General features: G+C 38.9%; 1 protein-coding gene across 1 annotated transcript in view; it reads left to right on the forward strand.

Moving 5' to 3' along the window:
• The window catches only part of si:dkey-82f1.1 (DENN domain-containing protein 2A), a 58,436-nt gene that overhangs the window by 18,681 nt on the left and 19,446 nt on the right, over positions 1 to 20,309 (forward strand). Inside the window, exons 2-9 of the mRNA XM_041255264.1 lie at positions 306 to 404; positions 5,613 to 6,584; positions 10,107 to 10,234; positions 15,400 to 15,515; positions 16,084 to 16,278; positions 16,564 to 16,657; positions 16,819 to 16,869; positions 19,900 to 20,087. Coding sequence (XP_041111198.1) covers positions 319 to 404; positions 5,613 to 6,584; positions 10,107 to 10,234; positions 15,400 to 15,515; positions 16,084 to 16,278; positions 16,564 to 16,657; positions 16,819 to 16,869; positions 19,900 to 20,087 — 1,830 coding nt within the window. The 5' untranslated portion in view covers positions 306 to 318. The remainder of the gene's footprint in view (positions 1 to 305; positions 405 to 5,612; positions 6,585 to 10,106; positions 10,235 to 15,399; positions 15,516 to 16,083; positions 16,279 to 16,563; positions 16,658 to 16,818; positions 16,870 to 19,899; positions 20,088 to 20,309) is intronic.

Here is a 20,309-nt window from a genome sequence, read left to right on the forward strand (position 1 = left end):
TCTAAAATGAAATCTGAGAAGTCTATAGGAAGTCTATCAAAGTTTGGTGAAGATTTGTAAAAACTTAAGGTAACCACTGTCTTGTTCACCAAGTACAGTGTGACAGAAAGTGAGACAGATAATATAATTACATAAGGGTCCACACTTTGAGTGAGAATCCTAAAAAAAAAAAGGTAGGGATTTGTTTTTCACAGGAATCTCAAGTTCTGGTTTATCACCTTGGATTTTTCACCCTGTATACTGATCATATGCTTTCCTTAGCTGCAAATGGTAGAATCTGAACCTGTTTTTTTTCCCCACCACAGGTGTGTAGTGACAATGCCAGTTGCTAACACAATGACTGCCGGTAGGGCGGTGCTGGTGAGCAGGAACTTTGAAAATTGTAATTCCCAGACTACTGACAGGTAAGATGACTTCAAATGATGTACTTTATTTACGGTGCTGTTTGGAAACAACTTTTTAAAATTAGTGTATAGTGTGGCACCAAACTTTTTAAGCTGTCGTAGGACAATTAGAATTTTAATCAAATCATCTGTGTCATGCATGTATTTTCACTGCCTCTTCTGTCCTCTCTGAGCCTTTCCCATCTCCCCTGTCTTTCTGTATACCTGAGTTCTGTTGTAATATTGGAAATCTTGTTTGTCTCATCAGCCTCAGGGAACCTCCCCCTTGCTCTTCCACATACTGCTTCCTCTCTCACCAACCTGCCCACTGACCACTGCTCACCACAGGATCAGAGCGGAAGCTCTCATGTGGCTTTGGGTGACCACAGTGTGTGGCTTGAAATGCTGCAGGAGTTGTCAGATTAATGGAGGAGCTGTATGCATGTGTTCAGAAGCATATCAAGGCAGTCCTTTAAAATCATATTTCCCTGGGACCATTAAGATTCCAGGTTTTTTTGTTTTAACCAAAACCTATGTAGGATTATAAAATAAGTTCCCCACAATAATTAACTGTATTTATCACCCCCCCTCCAATTTCTTAAACAAAAAAATAATATTGTTTTGTATGTGACTTCTGAAAGTCTCCACATGTTTCTTAAACTTGAAATAAGCTGAAGTTGACGATTTTTTGCAAGACCTTTTTATTAGTATTGCAAGAGCGAATTGAGTTATCTTGTTTCTTTTTCTCTGTAAGGGTGAGGTTTGTTATTGCTGAAATGCCTCAGCTATGTTGATTTAAAAAATGACATGTTTTTAGGCACCACCTGTTGGAGAATACCATTTACTTATGGGAAGTATTTTCTGTTTGTGATGATACATCACAGGTAGATGTTGGGAGAAGGGTGTACCTTTCCAGTGTCCCCTACCCAATATCTCTTGGTTCCTCTCTGCATTAGTACGAGTCCATGGAAAGACAGCCCGCCCACAGCATCTGTTTGTGACTTGAACCTCGCTCTCTCCTGCCAACAAGATTAAAAAAAAAAAAAAAAAAAAAAATTCTAATTCCTGGCTGTCGTGTTTGACCTACTTTCTCATTCCAATCTTTCCCACTTATTAAATAAATAGGACATTTAAATAAATAGTCTGTGTTGAATTAATTTTCAACTCATTTAAGCAAAGAGGTCTGATTAATTGGGCATGGTTGATTGGTTATGACTGTCCTCGAGTAGTTATGTTCACTTTTTTTTTTTTTTTTTTTTTTTTTACTTTAGTGTTACTGAACATTGAGTGACAATAGTACTGGTTGTAGAAACTTAGGGCTCCAGCTGGCAGCAGTTGTTGGAACTGTGAGAGTTTCTGAGAACACACCTCAGAAATGACCTGAACAATCCAGTCCAGACCCTGTCTCAATCACAGATATGTTTTATAGTGATGTAGGACAATGTCAAATAAAAAGATGAGCCGTTTCCAGATAAAGTATTATATTATGTGGCAGAGCAAGAGCTCTGCCTGTAAAGTGTTGGTGTTTTGTGTGTGTTTTGGTGGTGGTTGGCAGGGATGGGGTTAATTCCTGTCCCTGCTAAAAACATGTGAGAACGTGGTTGCTCCCAAATGTAATAATGCTATAAAAGGAGAGCCCAGCGCTCCATTAGGAGAGAGAGAGAAAGAGAGAGAGACCAACACACCTCTAACCTCACCGTGATAGTGAGGTTCTTAGGTGAGGGATTTTCTGTTTCATTTTTTGTTTGTTTGTTTTTGTTTATTCATTGTATGTTCATTGAGCTGTTTTGTTGTTACTTTTGATTTATTAAAATAAACCTGCAGTTCTGAGACTCCTTTCTGCCTACTGACACCCGGCCCCTTTACCATATATGTATAGTAGTATTTGTATAAATGTAGTCGTACTTTTAAATGTTTCCTTCTGTAGTATTGCTGTTGCCAAATAGATAATTTAATTATGTAACATGTTCAAACTGCTATTACCAATGAAATGGACACAGTGGAGACATTTTGATCGAATGATGAAACACGTTATGCTTCATAAATATATCAAAGCGGTTTAGTGCAGTTTAAACTCATCAATGTTCAAAGAACCTGATAATTCAAGTTCCGATCAGTGTAGTTTTAACAGCTTTGTAACCATTTCAGTACAATACAGTTCTCCAACACTCTCCATTTCTTTCTCAGTATTTGTTAACAAAAGACATACAGTACACATACAGACGTTCTCGCCTGAGTTAATGAAATTAGCTCTCGGTTCTGTTATTTCAATTATTCACCATGGGGAACCAGTGGTAAAATTGAAACTGATCATAAGAGGTAAAAACATATATTTTAAAACAACCTTTTAAGCAATTTCTACTGGAAGAAAAAAAAAAAGCTTTGTACAAGCTGGAGGAGGCCCTTGAGTCTTGGCTTTATCACAGCAACTGATTCACCTCAAACATATAAACATGTGACCTGTGTTGCTGGCTTTGCTCCTTGTACCACTCAAGGATTAATTGCAAACAGGCTTCAGTGCATCTTCTTCTAATTAGCTGCAGATATTGCTTCAAAGACACCCTTCAGCTGTTTGGGGAACATATCCAGAGACATTGAAACACATTGAGATCTTGTATGGATCAATATACAGGTGAATGTACAATGTGTTGACCACTTTGCACTGCTGTTGTGGACAGCCCTGCTGTCAGCCCTAGCATGATACCGTATTTTATATATATATATATATATATATATATATATATATATATATATATATATATATATATATATATATATATATATACACACACACACACACACACACACACACACACACACACACACACACACACACACACACACACACAAACACAGTGCCTTGCAAAGGTATTCAGACCCTCTCACAGTGTTCACATTTTGTTGCTTTAAAGCTTGCAGCATTGACACTTTGAAGTAGGAGTTAATATGCATTATATACACAACCTACTCCACACATTCAAAACAAAAACAAAAAGAAAGAAATTGATAATTAATATGAAATAAAAATGGAAAAGTCATGATTGCATAAGTATTCAAACCCTTTGCTGTGGCAAACCTAAATTAATTCAGGTGCACAAAATGACCTTAACAAGCCACACAATTAGTTGAATGGCCTCTGTCTGTGTGCAATATTAGTGCTTCTCATGATTTCAGAATAAAAACACCTGTCTCTAGTGAGGTTCCTTGGTCAGGTAGTGAATTTCAAGCAAAGACGCAACCATGAAGACCAAGGAGCTTTCAAAGCAAGTCAGGGATAAAGTCATTGAAAAGCACAGATCAGGAGAAGGGTAAAAAAAATATCAAAGTCTCTGAATATCCTTGTGAGCACAGTCCACTCAATCGTCAAGAAATGGAAGGTGCATTATACCACCCAGACTGCTTAGATCAGACCATCCCTCCAAACTGAGCAGCCGGGCAAGGAGGAAACTGGTGAGAGATGCCACTGTGAGGCCAACGGCAACTTTGAAAGCGCTACACAGTTCAATGGCTGAGATGGGAGAAAATATGCATCAATCAACAATATCCAGAACACTGCACAAAAGTAGCCTGTATGGCAGGGTGGCAAGAAGGTAGCCATTACTAAAAATAAGCCATCTCAAAGCCTGCATGGAGTTTGCAACAAAGCACTTGAGTGATCCTGCAAAAATGTGGCAAAAGCTGTTGTGTTCAGACGAGACCAAATTGACAATGATCCAAAGCACAAGGCCAAAGCTACACTGGAGTGGCTTAGGAATAAGAAAGTGAATGTCCTTGAGTGGCCCAGTCAAAGTCCTGACTTGAATCCTATTGATTATCTATGGAAAGACTTGAAAACTCACCCAAAAAGACTTGTGGCTGTAATTGCTGCCAAAGGTGCTTCCACCAAATATTGAGTTGACGGGTCTGAATACTTATGCAATCATCATATTTCAGTTTTTTACTCTTTAGTTTTTGCTGACATTTACTGTAACTTATCTTACACTTAGAAGTCTTCAGTTTGAGCATTCAAGTTTTAAATAAAATATTAAGTTTAAATGTGTATGCATCAATTTGTAATTTCACAAAATGGGACACCATAGGAAGGGTCTGAATACTTTTGCAAGGCACTGTGTGTGTGTGTGTGTGTGTGTGTGTGTGTGTGTGTGTGTGTGTGTGTGTGTGTGTATGTATATATATATATATATATATATATATATATATATATATATATATATATATATATATATATGCATTTATGTAGCGCATTTTATACAAAAGTATCACAAAGCACTATACAACACATAGCAGAAAAAAAGAACAAACCACAATACAACTGCCACGGTCACACCATTTAAATAACAGTATACACATAATAATACAAAAGTAGCAATTTTAAAGTTACATTAAAACCCACTAAGATAAGAAAGCCATTTTATAAAAGTGTGTTTTTAGTCCCTGACAAACGAAGGCAGAGCATTCCATAACCAGTAGCCCCGCATCCTATGATCTCAGAGTGCGGTTTGGAGGATACGGGGTCAGCTACTCCTGCAAATAACTAGGTGCTAATCCATTCAGGGCCTTGTAGGTTAACAGCAAAATCTTAAAATCAATTCTATACTGCACAGGGAGCCAGTGTAAAGAGGCCAAAATGGGTAATATGTTCACTTATCCTGGTTTTACTCAGAATTCTAGCGGCAGTATTCTGAACAATCATCAAGTGTCTTGAAGAACAGTTGAGACTCAAAAACAGCAGAAAGTAGCTTTTTTCCAGGGATACACAACCCCTCTCTAAGGGTGGCCTCCTTTTAAATCGCTTAGGACTGGTGTTTTGATTCCACAGCAGCATTGCATAGTGACCAGTTACAGTACAATCACCCTGAATTTAGAACAGAAAATAGAACAGAAAATACTATTTATTTTAAAACAGAGTAAGCAAATTGTGTTTCTGAAAATGTAATATTCTTTAATGTACATGTTTGAACTTTTTACTGAATTTCGTGCTAAGTTAATAGTTTCTCTTATTGAGAAAGCAGTGGTGTGCACTAACACTCGAGCTGTTTCTGAATATGGCCATATTCTATAATATCTTAGAAGCATCACTAATGGCCAATTAAATATTATGTTTTAAACAAAAGTTGTTTGTTCAGGTGTGAGCATTCAGTGGTAAGGTGTTAAAAAAAGAAACGTTTTCATACTGGCTGGTTTGATTCTGTATTCTTTTGACCCTGTGTACCTTCTTTCCTCCTGCAGGCTTCAGTTTTGTGGTGTGAGGAGAGGGGAGATTTTGGCTGCAATTGTTTTGGACTCAGGCCTCCAGTTGGAAGGGGAGACCAAGACCCCGCTTTCCTCCTTGGACAATCTGACTGACACTCAGGGACACACCACCATGCTGACCCAAAAGCATAAGGATGCGAACCATCAAGCCAGCGAAAACGGGCTGACTGGCAGCAACAAGTTTGCCAAAAAACTGCCTGCTAACAACAAGCTGGGCCTCAAGAGCAAGGCCAGTATACGAGACAAGATCTCACAATGGGAGGACAAAAAGGAGGTCCCATCCCCACTTCTGACCAGAAAAGAGCCAGAAACGGTAAAGAAAGAGGCGATAAAGACCTCTGAGGTCCGGAGGGGAAATAGCAAAAGATTTGTGGACTGCGAGAAGGAGGACCCGGGGAAGGAGAACTCAAGAAAGAACAGGGATTTGAGGTCTAAAATCCCACAGGCACCTGTGAAAAAGGAGAGTAAATTAGAAAAGGGGATTAGCGAGAAGCCATGTGCAAATGTCTGGGACAATAAGTCTGTTCTGACTCACATCAAGAAGCTGGAGCAGGCCTTGAAGGAAGGACCCAGCCAGCCTCAGTTGGTGATGCCAGGCAATTACTTCTGTCCTGCCAAGGAAGAAGAAGCGGAGGAGAGGGAAAGGGTGCCAACAGAGCCCATTTTTGGGACGCTGGAGGTGTTGAGGCCTGGCAGCAGGATGAGTGATCAGGAAAATGTCTACACTGAACCAGGAGCCCCCTCCATCAACCCTCTCCCCAAGCCTCAGCGCACTTTTCAGCACGACGGGCCAGGGTCTCCCTCCCACACAGCACCGGGGCTAGGGAGGGGGAGGAGGAACTTACCTCCACTGCCTTCTATCCCTCCACCACCTCTCCCCACCTGCCCTCCCCCCAACATCAGCAGGAGAGTCTGGGCAGACAGACATAGAAACAATGCTAACAACAGGTAAGAGGATGATGAATGTCTAAATATTGGGGAACAACAAATGTGAGGTACTCACTGATGCCTTGTTTCTGTTTGCAATGAAAACATTTAGAACCCTTACCTTAAGCAATTGTAAGGAGTATAACACTTCTATTGTTTCTTTATTTCAAATGTATTTTGATGCTGCAGTTATTTTATTATGTTTAGGAGTAAATGTCAAGTGTTTTTGATTATTAACTCTGTCAGGGTCCTTTTGTGCTGCACTCTGATCTGGGTGCACAATGTCTCCCTTAAAATCATTTTATAAAATGTTTTCTAATTTCTAAATAATACGGTATATTAAAGTGTGATAATGTGCTGTAGCTATTGTTATGGGGTTTTATATTAAAATGGTAGTTTAAAATGCGATAGTTAAAATGTGTGTTTGTTTAAATAAGTTTTGCAGTCATTTAAGATAATTATTATTTTGCAAACTAAAAAACATTAATGACTATTTTCTAATTAAAACTGTTGGATAAAACTGAAACGCATAATGTTGTGAACAGTTTTATAATTTGATATTTTGAGAAAGTAAAACGTTACTGTTATGCAAGAAGAAGGAAAAAGACAGTTTGATCTTTCTTTATTGGAAACATTTCTGCAGTTTAATACAGTGATGTAGTATTAAGAATAGTGGTTTATTTTGAACTGTATTATTGAAATGTAGTTTTAAAAGAACAAAAGGGTATTGAATAGACGTGACTTAGTGTACAACTATAAACATGATTGCATTGCAACTTTATGCAGGAGTTTTAGAAGCTGCATAATAATGTATAACTAATATTGAATTGTGCATTGTTTCAATGAAAGTAATTTGGTTATTTTCTGTTGTATTTCCATTCCCACTGTTGTGGTCATACAGCTACTCATACTTCTACATGTAAATGTGCAGCACAATAGTAATTGTGCCTTTAGTGCTACACTGTGATCTGGCTCCACAATGTAAACTATGTCTCCAGATTTTAAAATTACATAATGTATAGATCAAGACACAAAGAAAGTCTGGAGCCATTTATTTTTCCTTGAATGTAAGGGTAGACCTGGCCACCAGTGACAATGGCAATTCTCTCCTACACAAGTTTGTGCCAGGTCCATAACTGACAGGGGCTTCAAGGAAAAACAGATGCTGCAGTATGAAGTGGTGTTAGTGTCTCACGAATGGTAAATCATCTCTTGGATCCAGAGTGCTCAGGCAAAGGAGGATCTGAGGTGTTTGAAAGATTAACACATTTGGGCAAATAAGTGACACATTTAGGTGTGTTACTCTGGGAGGTTGGCGTTTTTCTACTTGTGCTCTCTCCCTCTTGAATTCCCTGTCTCCAGTTGTTGGAAACTTTGACACCCCGGAAGAATTTATATATATTGGTATGGCAAGGGAAGTGAGTAATTTAATTTTACCACCAGATTACTGTACAAACAGGTTTTACTGTGTGTGAAGCCCTGATCTCTAAGAAATACTGGAATGATAACAGAAGTAATTAAAATAAGCCACAAGTGCCATTTTATACTCTCAGAAATAGATGAGTTGTGAACCTCTCAAAAGTCCTGAGTTAAAAATTAAGCCTCTCGGTGGCTTCACTTCGCTGAATAGAAACCTGCCTCCACTCTGTGATCCAGGGTTTTGTCAGACTGACTCTTGGGTGCAAGATGTATATGGAAGTCTGTTTTAAGGGGTGTGATATGTACAGTATGTGGCTCTGGCCACAGGGATGTGCATTATAATGCTTTAACCAATATGCTTTGACATGAAAGTATCTCGATCATTTTAAATATACAGTGCCTATAGAAAGTCTACACCCTCTTGAACATTTTTCACATTTTGTTGTGTGAGTGCCTCAGAGTTTCATGCATTAAATGAGGATTTTTTTCCACTTATCTACACACCATACTCCATACTGTTAAGGGGGAAAAAAGTTTCTATTGAGAAAAAAATTATATATTAAAAATACAAAACTGAAAGATGGTAATTGGATAAGTCATCATCCCCCTGAGTGGAAGCACCTTTGGCAGCAATTACAGTTGTGAGTCTGTTGGGGTAGGTCTCTACCAACTTTGCACACCTAGATTTGGCAATATTTGACTATGCTTCTTTACAAAACTGTTCAAGCTCTGTCAAGTTTCTTGGGGAGTGTTGATGGACAGCAATCTTCAAGTCATGCCATAAATTTTCAATTGGATTTAGGTCGGGGCTGGCTCTGACTGGGCCATTCAAGGACATTTACCTTTTTGTTCCTTCACCACTTAAGTGCAGCTTTGGCTTTGGGTTGTTGTCAACCTGCTCCTCTCAAATTTCTTGCAGAGGGCAGCAGGTTTTCCTCAAGGACTTCTCTGTACTTTTGCTCCATTCATTTTCCCTTCTATCCTGGCAAGTGCCCCAGTCCCTGCTGATGAGGAACATCCCTATAACATGATGCTGCTACCACCATGCTTCACAGTAGGGATGGTGTTCTTTGGAAGATGCGTTGTGTTGAGTTTGTGCCAAACATAATGCTTTGCGTTTAGGCCAAAAAGTTCCATTTTAGTATCGTCAGACCACAAAACTTTTTGCCACGTGGCTACAGAATCTCCTGAGTGTTTTTTTGCATACTTCAAAATGGGATTCAAGGTGGTCTTTCTTGAGTAATGGCTTCCTTCTTTCCAGCCTACCATATAGGCCAGATCTGTGGAGTGCTTGGGATATTGTTGTCACATGCACACTTTGACCTGTCTTGGCCATAAAAGCCTGTAGCTCTTGCAAAGTTGCCGTTAGCCTCTTTGTAGCCTCTCTGATCAGTCTCCTTCTTGCTCGGTCATCCAGTTTGGAGGGACAGCCTGATCTAGGCAGGGTCTTGGTGGTGCCATACACCTTCCGCTTCTTAATAATCGTCTTGACCATGCTCCAAGGGATATTCAAGGCCTTTGATATTTTTTTTTATACCCATCCCCTGATCTGTTCCTTTCAACAACTTTGTCCCAGAGTTCTTTTCAAAGCTCCTTGGTGCTCATGGTTGAGACTTTTCTTTGAAATGCACTAACCAGCAGAGGGAACCTACAGGAACTGCAGAATTTATCCTGAAATCATGTGACTCACTACAATTTAGCACAGGTGGAGGCCACTTAACTTGGTGTGTGATTTTGAAGGCAATTGATTACACCTGAACTAATTTAGGATTGCTATTACAAGGGGGGTGGACACTTATCCAACCAAGCTATTTTAGTTTTTATTTTTAGTTCATTTTCTACAAATTTCTAGAATATGTTTTTCACTTGGAAGTTGTGGGGTAGGATGTGTAGATAAATAAATAAAAAAAAAAAAGAAACTATTTTAATGCATTTTAATTCCAGGCTATAAGGCAACAAAAGGTGAACATTTTGAAAGGGGTTGTAGGCTTTCTATAGGCACAGTATGTACATATATTTTTGTTAGGGGTTATGTGCAAATGTTTGTTGATGTGAGTAAAGGGTTGTAAACCTTTGTAACATGTGTCCTGCATTTTGCAATTTGATCTCTTTATCTTCTTTTAGGAAGTCGTACGAGTTTGAGGATGTTCTTCAGTCTTCGACGGAAGGTTGCCAGGTGGACTGGTATGCCCAGTCCAAACTGTCTCTTACACGCACTTTATCAGAAGAAAATGTCTACGAAGACATCCTAGGTAATGATTGAACACCTTTACCTATTTCCAGAGGCTCCTATTTCAAAAATTACAAAAGTGTCATCTATGAAACATTGCTAAACTTAGGTCTTTTCTTTCTTTGTCTGTTGCTGAGAAGTTCATTCATGCTTTTGTTTCGTCTAGACTTGACTATTGCAGTGCTTATTTGCTGGGCTTCCATGTCATGCGTCATCATGTTTGCAGCTTGTTCAGAATGCAGCTGCAAGGATCCTCACTAGAACAAAGAAAAGGACTCATAACTCTCCTGTTGTCCTCACTGCACTGGCTTCCAGTGCATTTTAAAATGTATTTTACAATCTTACTGTTAACATATAAAGCACTGAATGGCAGGAGGAAGTGCATTTATTTATAATTAAGGCTACAATTTTGGCACTGTAATTTTTTGTACATTTCACGGATGAGGTACGGCAAAAAAACAAGAATTCACGGAAATATAGTTTTTGCTACATCAACATATACAAGAGCTTTTAAACAGTACACCAAAACCAATAATATAAACTATTGCTTTTGACTACTGACAAGTTTAAATGTTACTTTAGAGTACAAAACCTGCAGTTCATACTTCAGACTCTGACATCATTACTTGTTGGAGTTGAGGGTCTCAGTGCGACAAGTCAGAATTAAAAGTCAGAACTAGAACTGCCAGGCAGTTTTACGGCTCCCAAGCCCCAGTATCAGTACCCGTCTAAGCGTGTTTAGTTCTCATGTGCCAAGTTTAAAATTAGCAACTTCAACTGTTCCACAGAAGAAGATTTTGAAAGGTTTTTTTTTTTTTCAAAAATGCGTCAGGTAGCCATCTTGTTTTGTGAACGCAAGTTTCTTAAAAGTCAGTTGTATTGCTACAGTCTCAAGGATGATGCTTGTGAAGTTTTGAGTTAGTCAAGTAAACCATTTGGTAACTGAGGCAGTTTGAAATTGTTTTATAAAACATAACCATTTTGACATATTTGTATTCCATTGTTACTGGGACAATAAATACCATGTTTTGAGTTTGTTGGTGAAACGGTTTTCAAATAGCAGCAGTTTGCTATTAAGGGCGCGTTTCGATAAGATTTGTGGCAGCCATTTTGACATTAAAATTTATTGCAGAAACTTGTGCTTCGCGAACTTGATGCAGGTTTGGATGCTGATGATATGTGCCAATTGTCAGATCAATCGCTTCACTGGTTCCCAAAAAGAAGATTTTGAAAGGTTTCTAAACAAATGTGTCAAACAGCCATTTTCGTTTCCACTCAACACAATTTTTTAAGTCAGTTGTATTGATACAGTATCAGGGAAGATGTTTATGAAGTTAGGAGTTAGTAATTAGTTTGTCAACTGACCCAAGTTTAAATTTCAAATGTAAACGTATATGTGGTGGCCATCTTGTTTTATAAAACATCACCATTTTCACATATTTGTATCCCATTGTTATTGGGATGATAACTACCAACTTTGGAGTTTGTTGGACAAACAGTTTTCAAACAGCATCAGTTTTTGTTAGGGGCGCGTTTCGATAAGATTTCTGGCAGCCATTTTTACATTAAAATTTATCACAGCAACTTCTGATTCATAGACTTGATGCGGGTTTGGATGTTGGTGATATATGCCAAGTTTCAGATCAATCGCTTCACTGGTTCCCAAGAAGAAGATTTCGAAAGGTTTTGTTGAAAAATGCGTCACGGCGCCAATTGCAATGACGCCGCAGCAACATTTTTTCAGCATCTGACAGCCAATGTATCCAGCTTGTTACTTGCCAAGTCAGAACCTGATCAGTCACACAGCTTTGAAGCAGCAGCAGTTTAAAGTTTTGGGAAGAAATAAATAAATAAAAACAAAAAACAAACAAAACTTTAACAATAACAATAGGCTTTTGTTAATTATGTAATCTACAATCTTACGAAGTGAGTCTTTTTTGAAAAGGCGTACAGCCTTAACAGACCGTCAAACCTTTCACCTGTCATTGTAAAATACGTAAAATATCTCTCACAGTCACATACCCACATCTCTCTAAATAATGTTTTCAATGATCCCTTTTGGCTTCTCTGTTGATTGAGAGGACGGATGTATCAACGATGTTGCTTTAGATTTGTTTAAATCCTCTTGTATAGACGTACAAACTCAGCACATCTACTTAAATGTAAATGTATCCAGTTTCACAAATGCAGTCTGTATTTAAAGTATGAACAGCAGCTGTGACCACGTTGCGCAGTTGAGCGACACGATGCGTCCTTCATTCAGGAAATAGTGAAGCTGCACAGCTTTTATAGCTGTATGCTCTTGATGTAACACATTCATCTGTGACAGAAGTATGAATCAAGATTTAGAGATTATTGTGATTCTGAAACTGCATGTTGTACAGAAAGCTTCTGTGGGCTGGTAAACTTCTGGTCTCTGATGCATTTGTTCTTTTGTCTTTACTGAAAATAGCTCACTCACAATTTTTTGTTGTATTTTAGCTGTCACTGATTTGCATGCTTGCTCATTCGCTGATCTATAGCTACACGTAAATGCTGCATGCATACACAACACAATTTGTTATTGCAGATTAATATTTAGATTTGTTATAGTATTGATATTATTACACTGTGTAACAAAAAAAAAAAAAAAAAATTGTTCCTGGGTAGTAAGTGTTATTTCCTAATTGCTTATGCCTCAAAAGTATAGAACATGGCTATTATTCCCCACAAACTTTGCTTTTGTAAATACAGTATAATTGTAAATCTCGAAAAACTACTCACTTCTAAATCTTTTGTAGTCTTTTTTGTATTACTTTAGTATAAATACATGTTAATTTGGATTCATATGTTGTTTTTTTTTTACTTTATGTGAACGAAAAGACACACATTTGCCCATTTTCCCATTGGAAATAGTGATATTTTGAAATATCACTGTCCTGGTCACAAAAGCAAAGTTTGTGGGGAATAATAGCCATTTTCAATACGTTTGAGGCATAAGCAATTAGGAAATAACACTTACTACCCAGGAACAAAAATTGTGTTACATAGTGTTATTATTATAAATATTTACTGTTAATTGTAATTTTTACTTGACTTGATACTACATACTTTTGTTCTGTTTTAACCGACATGTGAAGTGCTTTGAGATACTGTGGTAAGAAAGGCACTACATAAATAAAATACATTTAAATTTAAATTAGAGAAGTGACTGAAACCTTATTTTAAAACTGCTTTTTTTTTACCTCACCCTGCCTTATTACATGTAGTTAAACAAAATAGCTGTCTGGTTTAAAAATAGCCTTTAATTGGCGTTGTTGCTCTGACAATGAAGTGCTGCAATGCTTGTAATAATCAGTTATGTGAAAGGTGCTCTCTCTCTCTTCCTCCCCCCCACACACACTGCCTGCCAGCAGCACTCACCAAGCCTCCTCTCACACTAGATTGGTTTATTATAAATAAGGAAACATGATCACACCCTGAGTATGTGAATACACCCTGAGGGCATATACTTAGTGTGTGTGTGTGTGTGTGTGTGTGTGTGTGTGTGTGTGTTAATTTGGGTAACGGAACCTCATAACAAAACGTGGGCACTATCCAACTTAATAACCCTAACAGTCTAGCAGTGAGGGACAGGGTGGAATATGAAAAGATGGAAGAAGATGACAAGATAGAAGAGACATTTTGTAGCAAGATAAACTGTTTTGGTGGTTTTTTTTGTTTGTTTTTAATACTGGAGAATTCATTACATTATCAAAAAGATTAAAGTAGTTTAAAGCGACTATTGATGAAAGTTTACTAATGTTCTGCTTGCCTTTGTTTTATGTACATTTGAACTTTTCTCAGATGTATTGTTTAGTTTTTCTTTGGCCATTTGAATATCAAAATAATTATATAATTCTTACTATAAGCTTTCTTTATCTTTAAAAAAAAAAAAAACGTGTTTTTTACCTATGATGCCATTTCCTGGTATACCTAAAATTGTCCCCTATAGAAACAGTTTCAGAGAAGTGTGCATATTGTGCAGACTGGAGTCAAATGCAGAGCACTGCAAAACCACAACTAGTTTAACAAGTAATACAAGCACTGATATGTATAATAATACTGTAATAATGTAGAATAATTAGTTTCATGTCTTATTTTAAATAGCACTTTGATATAGTATTTTTTTTCATATTCATAAAATAATAATTGACTGAATTGTTTCTACAAATACTTGCACTATTACATGTAAAGTGTGTAAATACATGGGCAAAAGTAAAAATATAATTAAACATAAGAGCAACACATACCCACTAAAAACTAATACCTACTGTGAAAATAGCAATGTTGTTTATGGACTAGCCTTTGAAAAATGTGACGAAATAAAATATGTTGGAGAGACTGGAAGAACTTTATATAAAATAATTCAAAACCACCTTTCATTAAGTGGAAATAAGAAAACGAATGATCCAAAATTAAATTAAAGTACAGCAGTCTGTCTCCGGTCTCTGTCTCTCTCGCAGCCACTCCTGGAAAGAGCCTACCTCTGCCATCAACCGCAGTTTTTTAAAAGATAAACAAAGCTTACAATGAGAATACTGGTAATGCTCAAACAGACAATAAGTACCTAAACAATAAATCTGTGACAAGTTGAAACGTGCACAAACAAAGGCAAGCAAAACATTAGTAAACTTTCATACCTTTCAATATTCACTTCAAGCTTTGAAAATAACTAGCTTTCTTCATTCAGCTTGCATTCTTCGTATGGACCTAGTTTTTTCCACAAATAGCATTTAATCCAAAAAGCGATTAAGTTTGTGTACATTTTGTTATTTGTTTACTTTAATACTATTGAAAACGGTCAAGCCCAATTTAAATCAGCTAAAACTCTCTTGCCTTCCTAGGCTTCCCTTTATCTTATTTTGAATAGCCGGTCAGGACTCTTATCTTGCCCTATCTCTCTCTCTCAGTATTTTTTTTCATATTTCTTTTGTTCGTCTACCATGGTTACATAGTTATTTGATGGTTGTTGTATTATTGTTTGAATTGACTTTAATATGTTTAACATGTTGTCACAAAATAATGATGACTGTACGCTGTATATACTGGAAATAAAATATTCGAACTACAGTAGTGGGAAGTAAAAAAGCGCTTGCTAGAATCTGGGTCTTGTGCATTGATACTCCAATGTGAATGCCACGTGTGTCTCTCCCTTTGTTTCTGCAGACCCCCCTTCAAAGGAAAACCCCTATGAAGATATTGAGACAGAGAGCCGCTGTGTGGGGAATAAGTGTATTCTGCCCCTCTCATCGCCTTTATCTGCCCCTGGCACCCCCTCTAAGGTATTACCAGTGTAGGCTGACCCTAGGGTTGTATATATATATAATGAGGTAATATAACCCTAGGGTTTATAAAATATAAAGAAAAAAAAGTGATTTGCACTCTGCTAAATTTTTGGGTGAAGGTAGAGGTAGACTCTTTAGGATAGAGTGAGCTTTTGTCTTTTATTTAGATTTTAGCTTCATTTGAAAGTCTGTAAGGAACACTGCATGTAGGTACCTGGTCATTATAACTTTCCGTGAGTGTAAAGGTAACACCAGCATTTCTATGCATTGTCATTGTCTGTTCAGGAAGCCTCCCTTCTTCACAATTACTTTAAAGACTGTTTGAATGTCCCCCATAGGGGGGCTTGAATGTATTAGCAAATCCGCCCAGATGCAACATTTCATACCTCAGAAACCAACTGAGATACAGACTTCATACAGTTATGTATTTCTAGTGCTATATGAACTACACTGACAGAATGAGGCCATTAACCTAATTTTTATTAGTCGTGTCCCCTTGACATAAGACAGCAGTGTTGAGTACTTCCTGTCTGAAGATTCCCTGTTCCTCCAACCTCTCCTGCAGCTCCCCTCCAAGTCGGGTTTCTTCCGGCAGAACTCAGAGCGACGCAGCTTCAAGCTGCTTGACCTGCGGAAGACAAATCGCGAGGGTGCGTGTTCCCCCTCCAGAGTCAGCCCCCCCTCCACCCCCAGCAGTCCTGATGACACCCCCTGCCTTTCGGGAGACCCCAACAACCGGCGCCGCAGGAAGATCCCAAAGGTGGGCTTTCCAAGATGTTTGCATTCAGCAGCGTTGCTGAATAAACAACAGTGAACGAATCTTGTCTGGTAAAGGCATAGCTAAATGTAATAAAGCATGGTAAAGAATATCGAGGTAGGGTAATGCATGTTAATAAGCATGGAAAACCAGTGTAAACTATGGTAAAGGCATATCATAACCATGGGAAAAGCATGAGAAAACTGCAAAAATAATGTGTAAAAATACCGTGGGGGGTATGGAGGATAGCCGATTGAAACTTTAATTGATTAATTGATTTTATTCCAGCTGGTGTTGAAGATCAACGGTATTTACGAAGCCCGCCGAGGGAAGAAGCGCATGAAGAGGGTGTCTCAATCCACAGAGTCCAGCTCTGGCAAAGGTATAGGTGGAATCTTCCAGAGGCATGCCAGATATTCTCAACAGCAGTCAACTTGCATGAAACACAAATTCAATTGGTCTCTAAACAAGAAACTGACTGTTTATGACTATTTAAAATACAAACATATCTTGTTAATGTAAAACCTCCATTTTATTTTCCAGTTACAGATGAGAACAGTGAATCTGAGAGCGACACAGAAGAGAAGCTGAAAGGTAAATGTCTCACCAGCACCCTTTGCTTATCGAATCAGAACTTTACAAAGAAGTCAAAGTCACTTCTATTTGTGTGTATGTAGGTTTACATTCAAGACATTACCTAACTTTATAAAAAGAAAGCTCTGCTTGTAATTGGGTAATGTTACCTACGTTGGTCGTCACTGATAAATAAGAAGTCAGACACAGAGCATTGGGTGTTGACATGCCTCACTGGTGCACAGATTTAATAAACACTGGCCCCGACACTAGGGTACCAACAATGGTAATCCTAGCCCCAGATTTAATAAAGAAAACAAAACAAAACAATGCTAAAAATAAATGTTTGCCTGTGCGCAGGTGTAGTGATGATGTGATTGTGAAACAGAAGACAGACAACAAAGTTCACGATCCAAATGGGTTTTATTATTATAATCCTGGTCAGGCGACCACAAAGAATAACCCCAGGCAATACACAGTAATGTGTATTGCACTGTTTCTAAACAACGGGTTGCAGTCTCGAAATAATATGACGCAGTTTGTAAATAATAAACACAGTAGAACACACACAAAGTCCAGAGTGATTGCTATTGTGCTTGTGGTGAGTTACAGTTTATTCGTGACCAAGGTGTAGTGTTGTCTGTGTTTAGTGCTGGCATGTAGCGGCAGCTCTGGATTATGTTAGTCGTCTAATAACAACAAACAAGTAGATTTTAGACACGATAAAACAAACAAAGCACTCTCCACAATAATTCTACTGTACGCCTTCCAGTTAAGCTCAACCATTACAAAGGAACAGATCACCTAGCCATGTCCCCTTTTTTGTACCTTCAGTCATGCCCCCTTGGTTAGCGAATGCAGCCGTTTTTCCTCCAATCTGCACTTGCCACATCACTTTTCTTCTGGAGTGATGACTTAATGTACAGCAGCTGTGCCCCCTTTCTAGATGGCCAACTTCCACCTAGCCTGGGAATGAATTGTCAGGCCATCCAGTCCAGGTCACTCTGTTCCCTTTACACAGTACCCTCACAGGTCGGGAGGGAGATTTATCACCAAGAGTCATTCTATCATATTCCCACTAAAAGGAACGTCCCGCTCCAACAACCTACTACACTACTAACCCTCACTGAGCTTAGTTTTGGGATTACATCCTCTAAACAGACCTACTTTAGGGCTCCTGGAGTCCCAGCATCCTCATGGCGACTCTGGCTCTTTCTGACGGTGCCGGCTGAGCAGCGCCTTCATGGGGGAGTTGAGGATTTCGTGTAGTAAGTAGTTCTCTCCGTGGAGTGGACGCTCGCATCTTGGATGTCAACAAGCAAGCTTTCGCCCAGCGCCCGCCTATGTAGCAATGGCATTGCAGTGGCCTCGAACACTGGCACTGCTGGGTTCTTAAACAGCATAGGCTCCCCAGGCACACCCCCCAGCCAATCCAGACCTCCCGATCAGCTCAGCTCCGTGCAAGCCTTCCTGTTTACTAAGCAGCAGCGCAGCTGAACCATCAACAGAGTCCTCCCTGTCACGATACTGTGTCTAATTAAATATTTCCAGTCTTATATGGAATTAACTACATAATTATAGAGGATCATATCCAAGACTGGACCCGATTAACTGGTCTGCTGTGCCGAGAATGCACTAACAGTACCAGTTTTGGTGTAAAGAATCCTAAATACTGCTATTATTATTATTACGACTGATGAGACCAAGAACAATGGTTGTAATTGAGAGCTTTTCCTAACAAAGGGTGATTTATAATGTTGTTTGCAAATTGGAAGAAAATGGTCTTAAATAGGTAGTAACATGTGGTGTGTGTGTGTACTTCACTGTGCTGTAGAAGTGAGGACATAGACACCAACAAATGGAGGGGAAAATTATGATTGTCTCTTTCAGGGGTGTCACTTCACAAAAGGCTGGGGGGGGGGGGCACAAAGAATGCATTTAGGGGCCCCCTCTCTGCAACAGACTTAAAAAAAAAAATAACCTCTGGCATTGCATGAATAAACCTAGTGAAGCAGCAGATATCGTCTAGGCTTTATTTTGCAAGGATGTCAACCAGGACATCAAAATCAAGTTTTTTTACCAATGATTTTTCAGTTGCCTTACAAGCAGATCACTCAGACGTGGATTGGTCTTGGAAGTTCGTAAATTAACCAAACGTGAAACGGAAAACAGACGCTCATTGTTTGCAGTGTTTACTGGAAGAGTGATGACTACCTTGATGATTTTTAGTAAGATATAAGTATAAGTAATACAAGTCTCCTTTTAGAGTTGTACCAGCACAAAAAGAGAATAAAAACTACCAGTGGCGCGAGCTTAGCATTTTGTTCCCCTCTTCGACTCAGTAACTTCTTAATTAGTTCAAATGGCACTGGCTGTTATCAGGGCTGGCGCCAGGTTTCTATCAAAAAGGTTTTTATAACCTATAAGCTATTATTTTGCCATTTGCTTAGTTGCTGTGACGTGATAGATCTTAGAAGCTAAGCACTTTTACTGTTAAGTTTTACTTTTAAGTTCCCAGAACACATCTTGCAAATGAAAATCATCGCAATAACTTGCGAGAGGCTGTTGCTATGATGTTTTTTTAGGCAGAACAATTTTAAAACATAGTATCACTGCAGCTTTTGGCAAGATCAAAGAGAATGTTTCATTCAACAATGTTACATTAATGTCAGGCTAGTCGCTGCACTTTCGATATCCCAAAGTATGAGCACTTTCCATTAAGCCTTTTAACTTCTCACACAAACTGCCATTTGGGGCCCCCACTGGCGAGCTTTGCAGAGGAGGCCGCCCCTGTCGGCTCCTCCCCAAATGACACCCCTGGTCTTTTTCCTAAAAAAAAAGCTTTATTCAAGAACTAGAAGAGTTGTGTTCCCCCTCTACTTTCAAACTACGTGGAGATTTCTTGTTTTAAGTTATAATAAAATGGGAGTCACTGCAATGTGCTCACTAAGCTAGTAAAATGAGCGTGTGTGTATGAGTTGTGTTGATGCTACTGTATAGTGATGCTGTCGTGTTTATGCTACAGTGATGCTGTGCCTCTCTGTCCACCAGCTCATAGCCAGCGGCTGGTGCACGTGCAGTCCATGCTGAAGCAGACAGGCCGCTACCGCACCCAGGAGAGGGACCTGCTGGACCTGCCGGAGCGCAAGCTGTTCGAGTACTTCCTGGTGGTGGCGCTGCACAAGAAGCAGGCAGGGGTGCCGTACCTTCCTGAGGTCACACAGCAGTTCCCACTCAAGGTAAGGCTGGGCCTGAAAAGACAATACAAGAATCAGTTATGAATGAGCACACATACCATCTACCTAGGGGGATTGTAAAGTTATTTGGCCACTTTGCTCCACTACTGTCAGGGTGAGGCAACAAACAATAGAAAGCTAATATATAAGATCACTGCCATGGGTCTTAAAAGGGCCCTGTTGTGTATCTGACAGTTATAAGTGTTCTTATATTAACTGCTTAAT

This window comes from Polyodon spathula, chromosome 7 (assembly GCF_017654505.1).
Source record: "Polyodon spathula isolate WHYD16114869_AA chromosome 7, ASM1765450v1, whole genome shotgun sequence".
Taxonomy (NCBI): Eukaryota; Metazoa; Chordata; class Actinopteri; order Acipenseriformes; family Polyodontidae; genus Polyodon; species Polyodon spathula.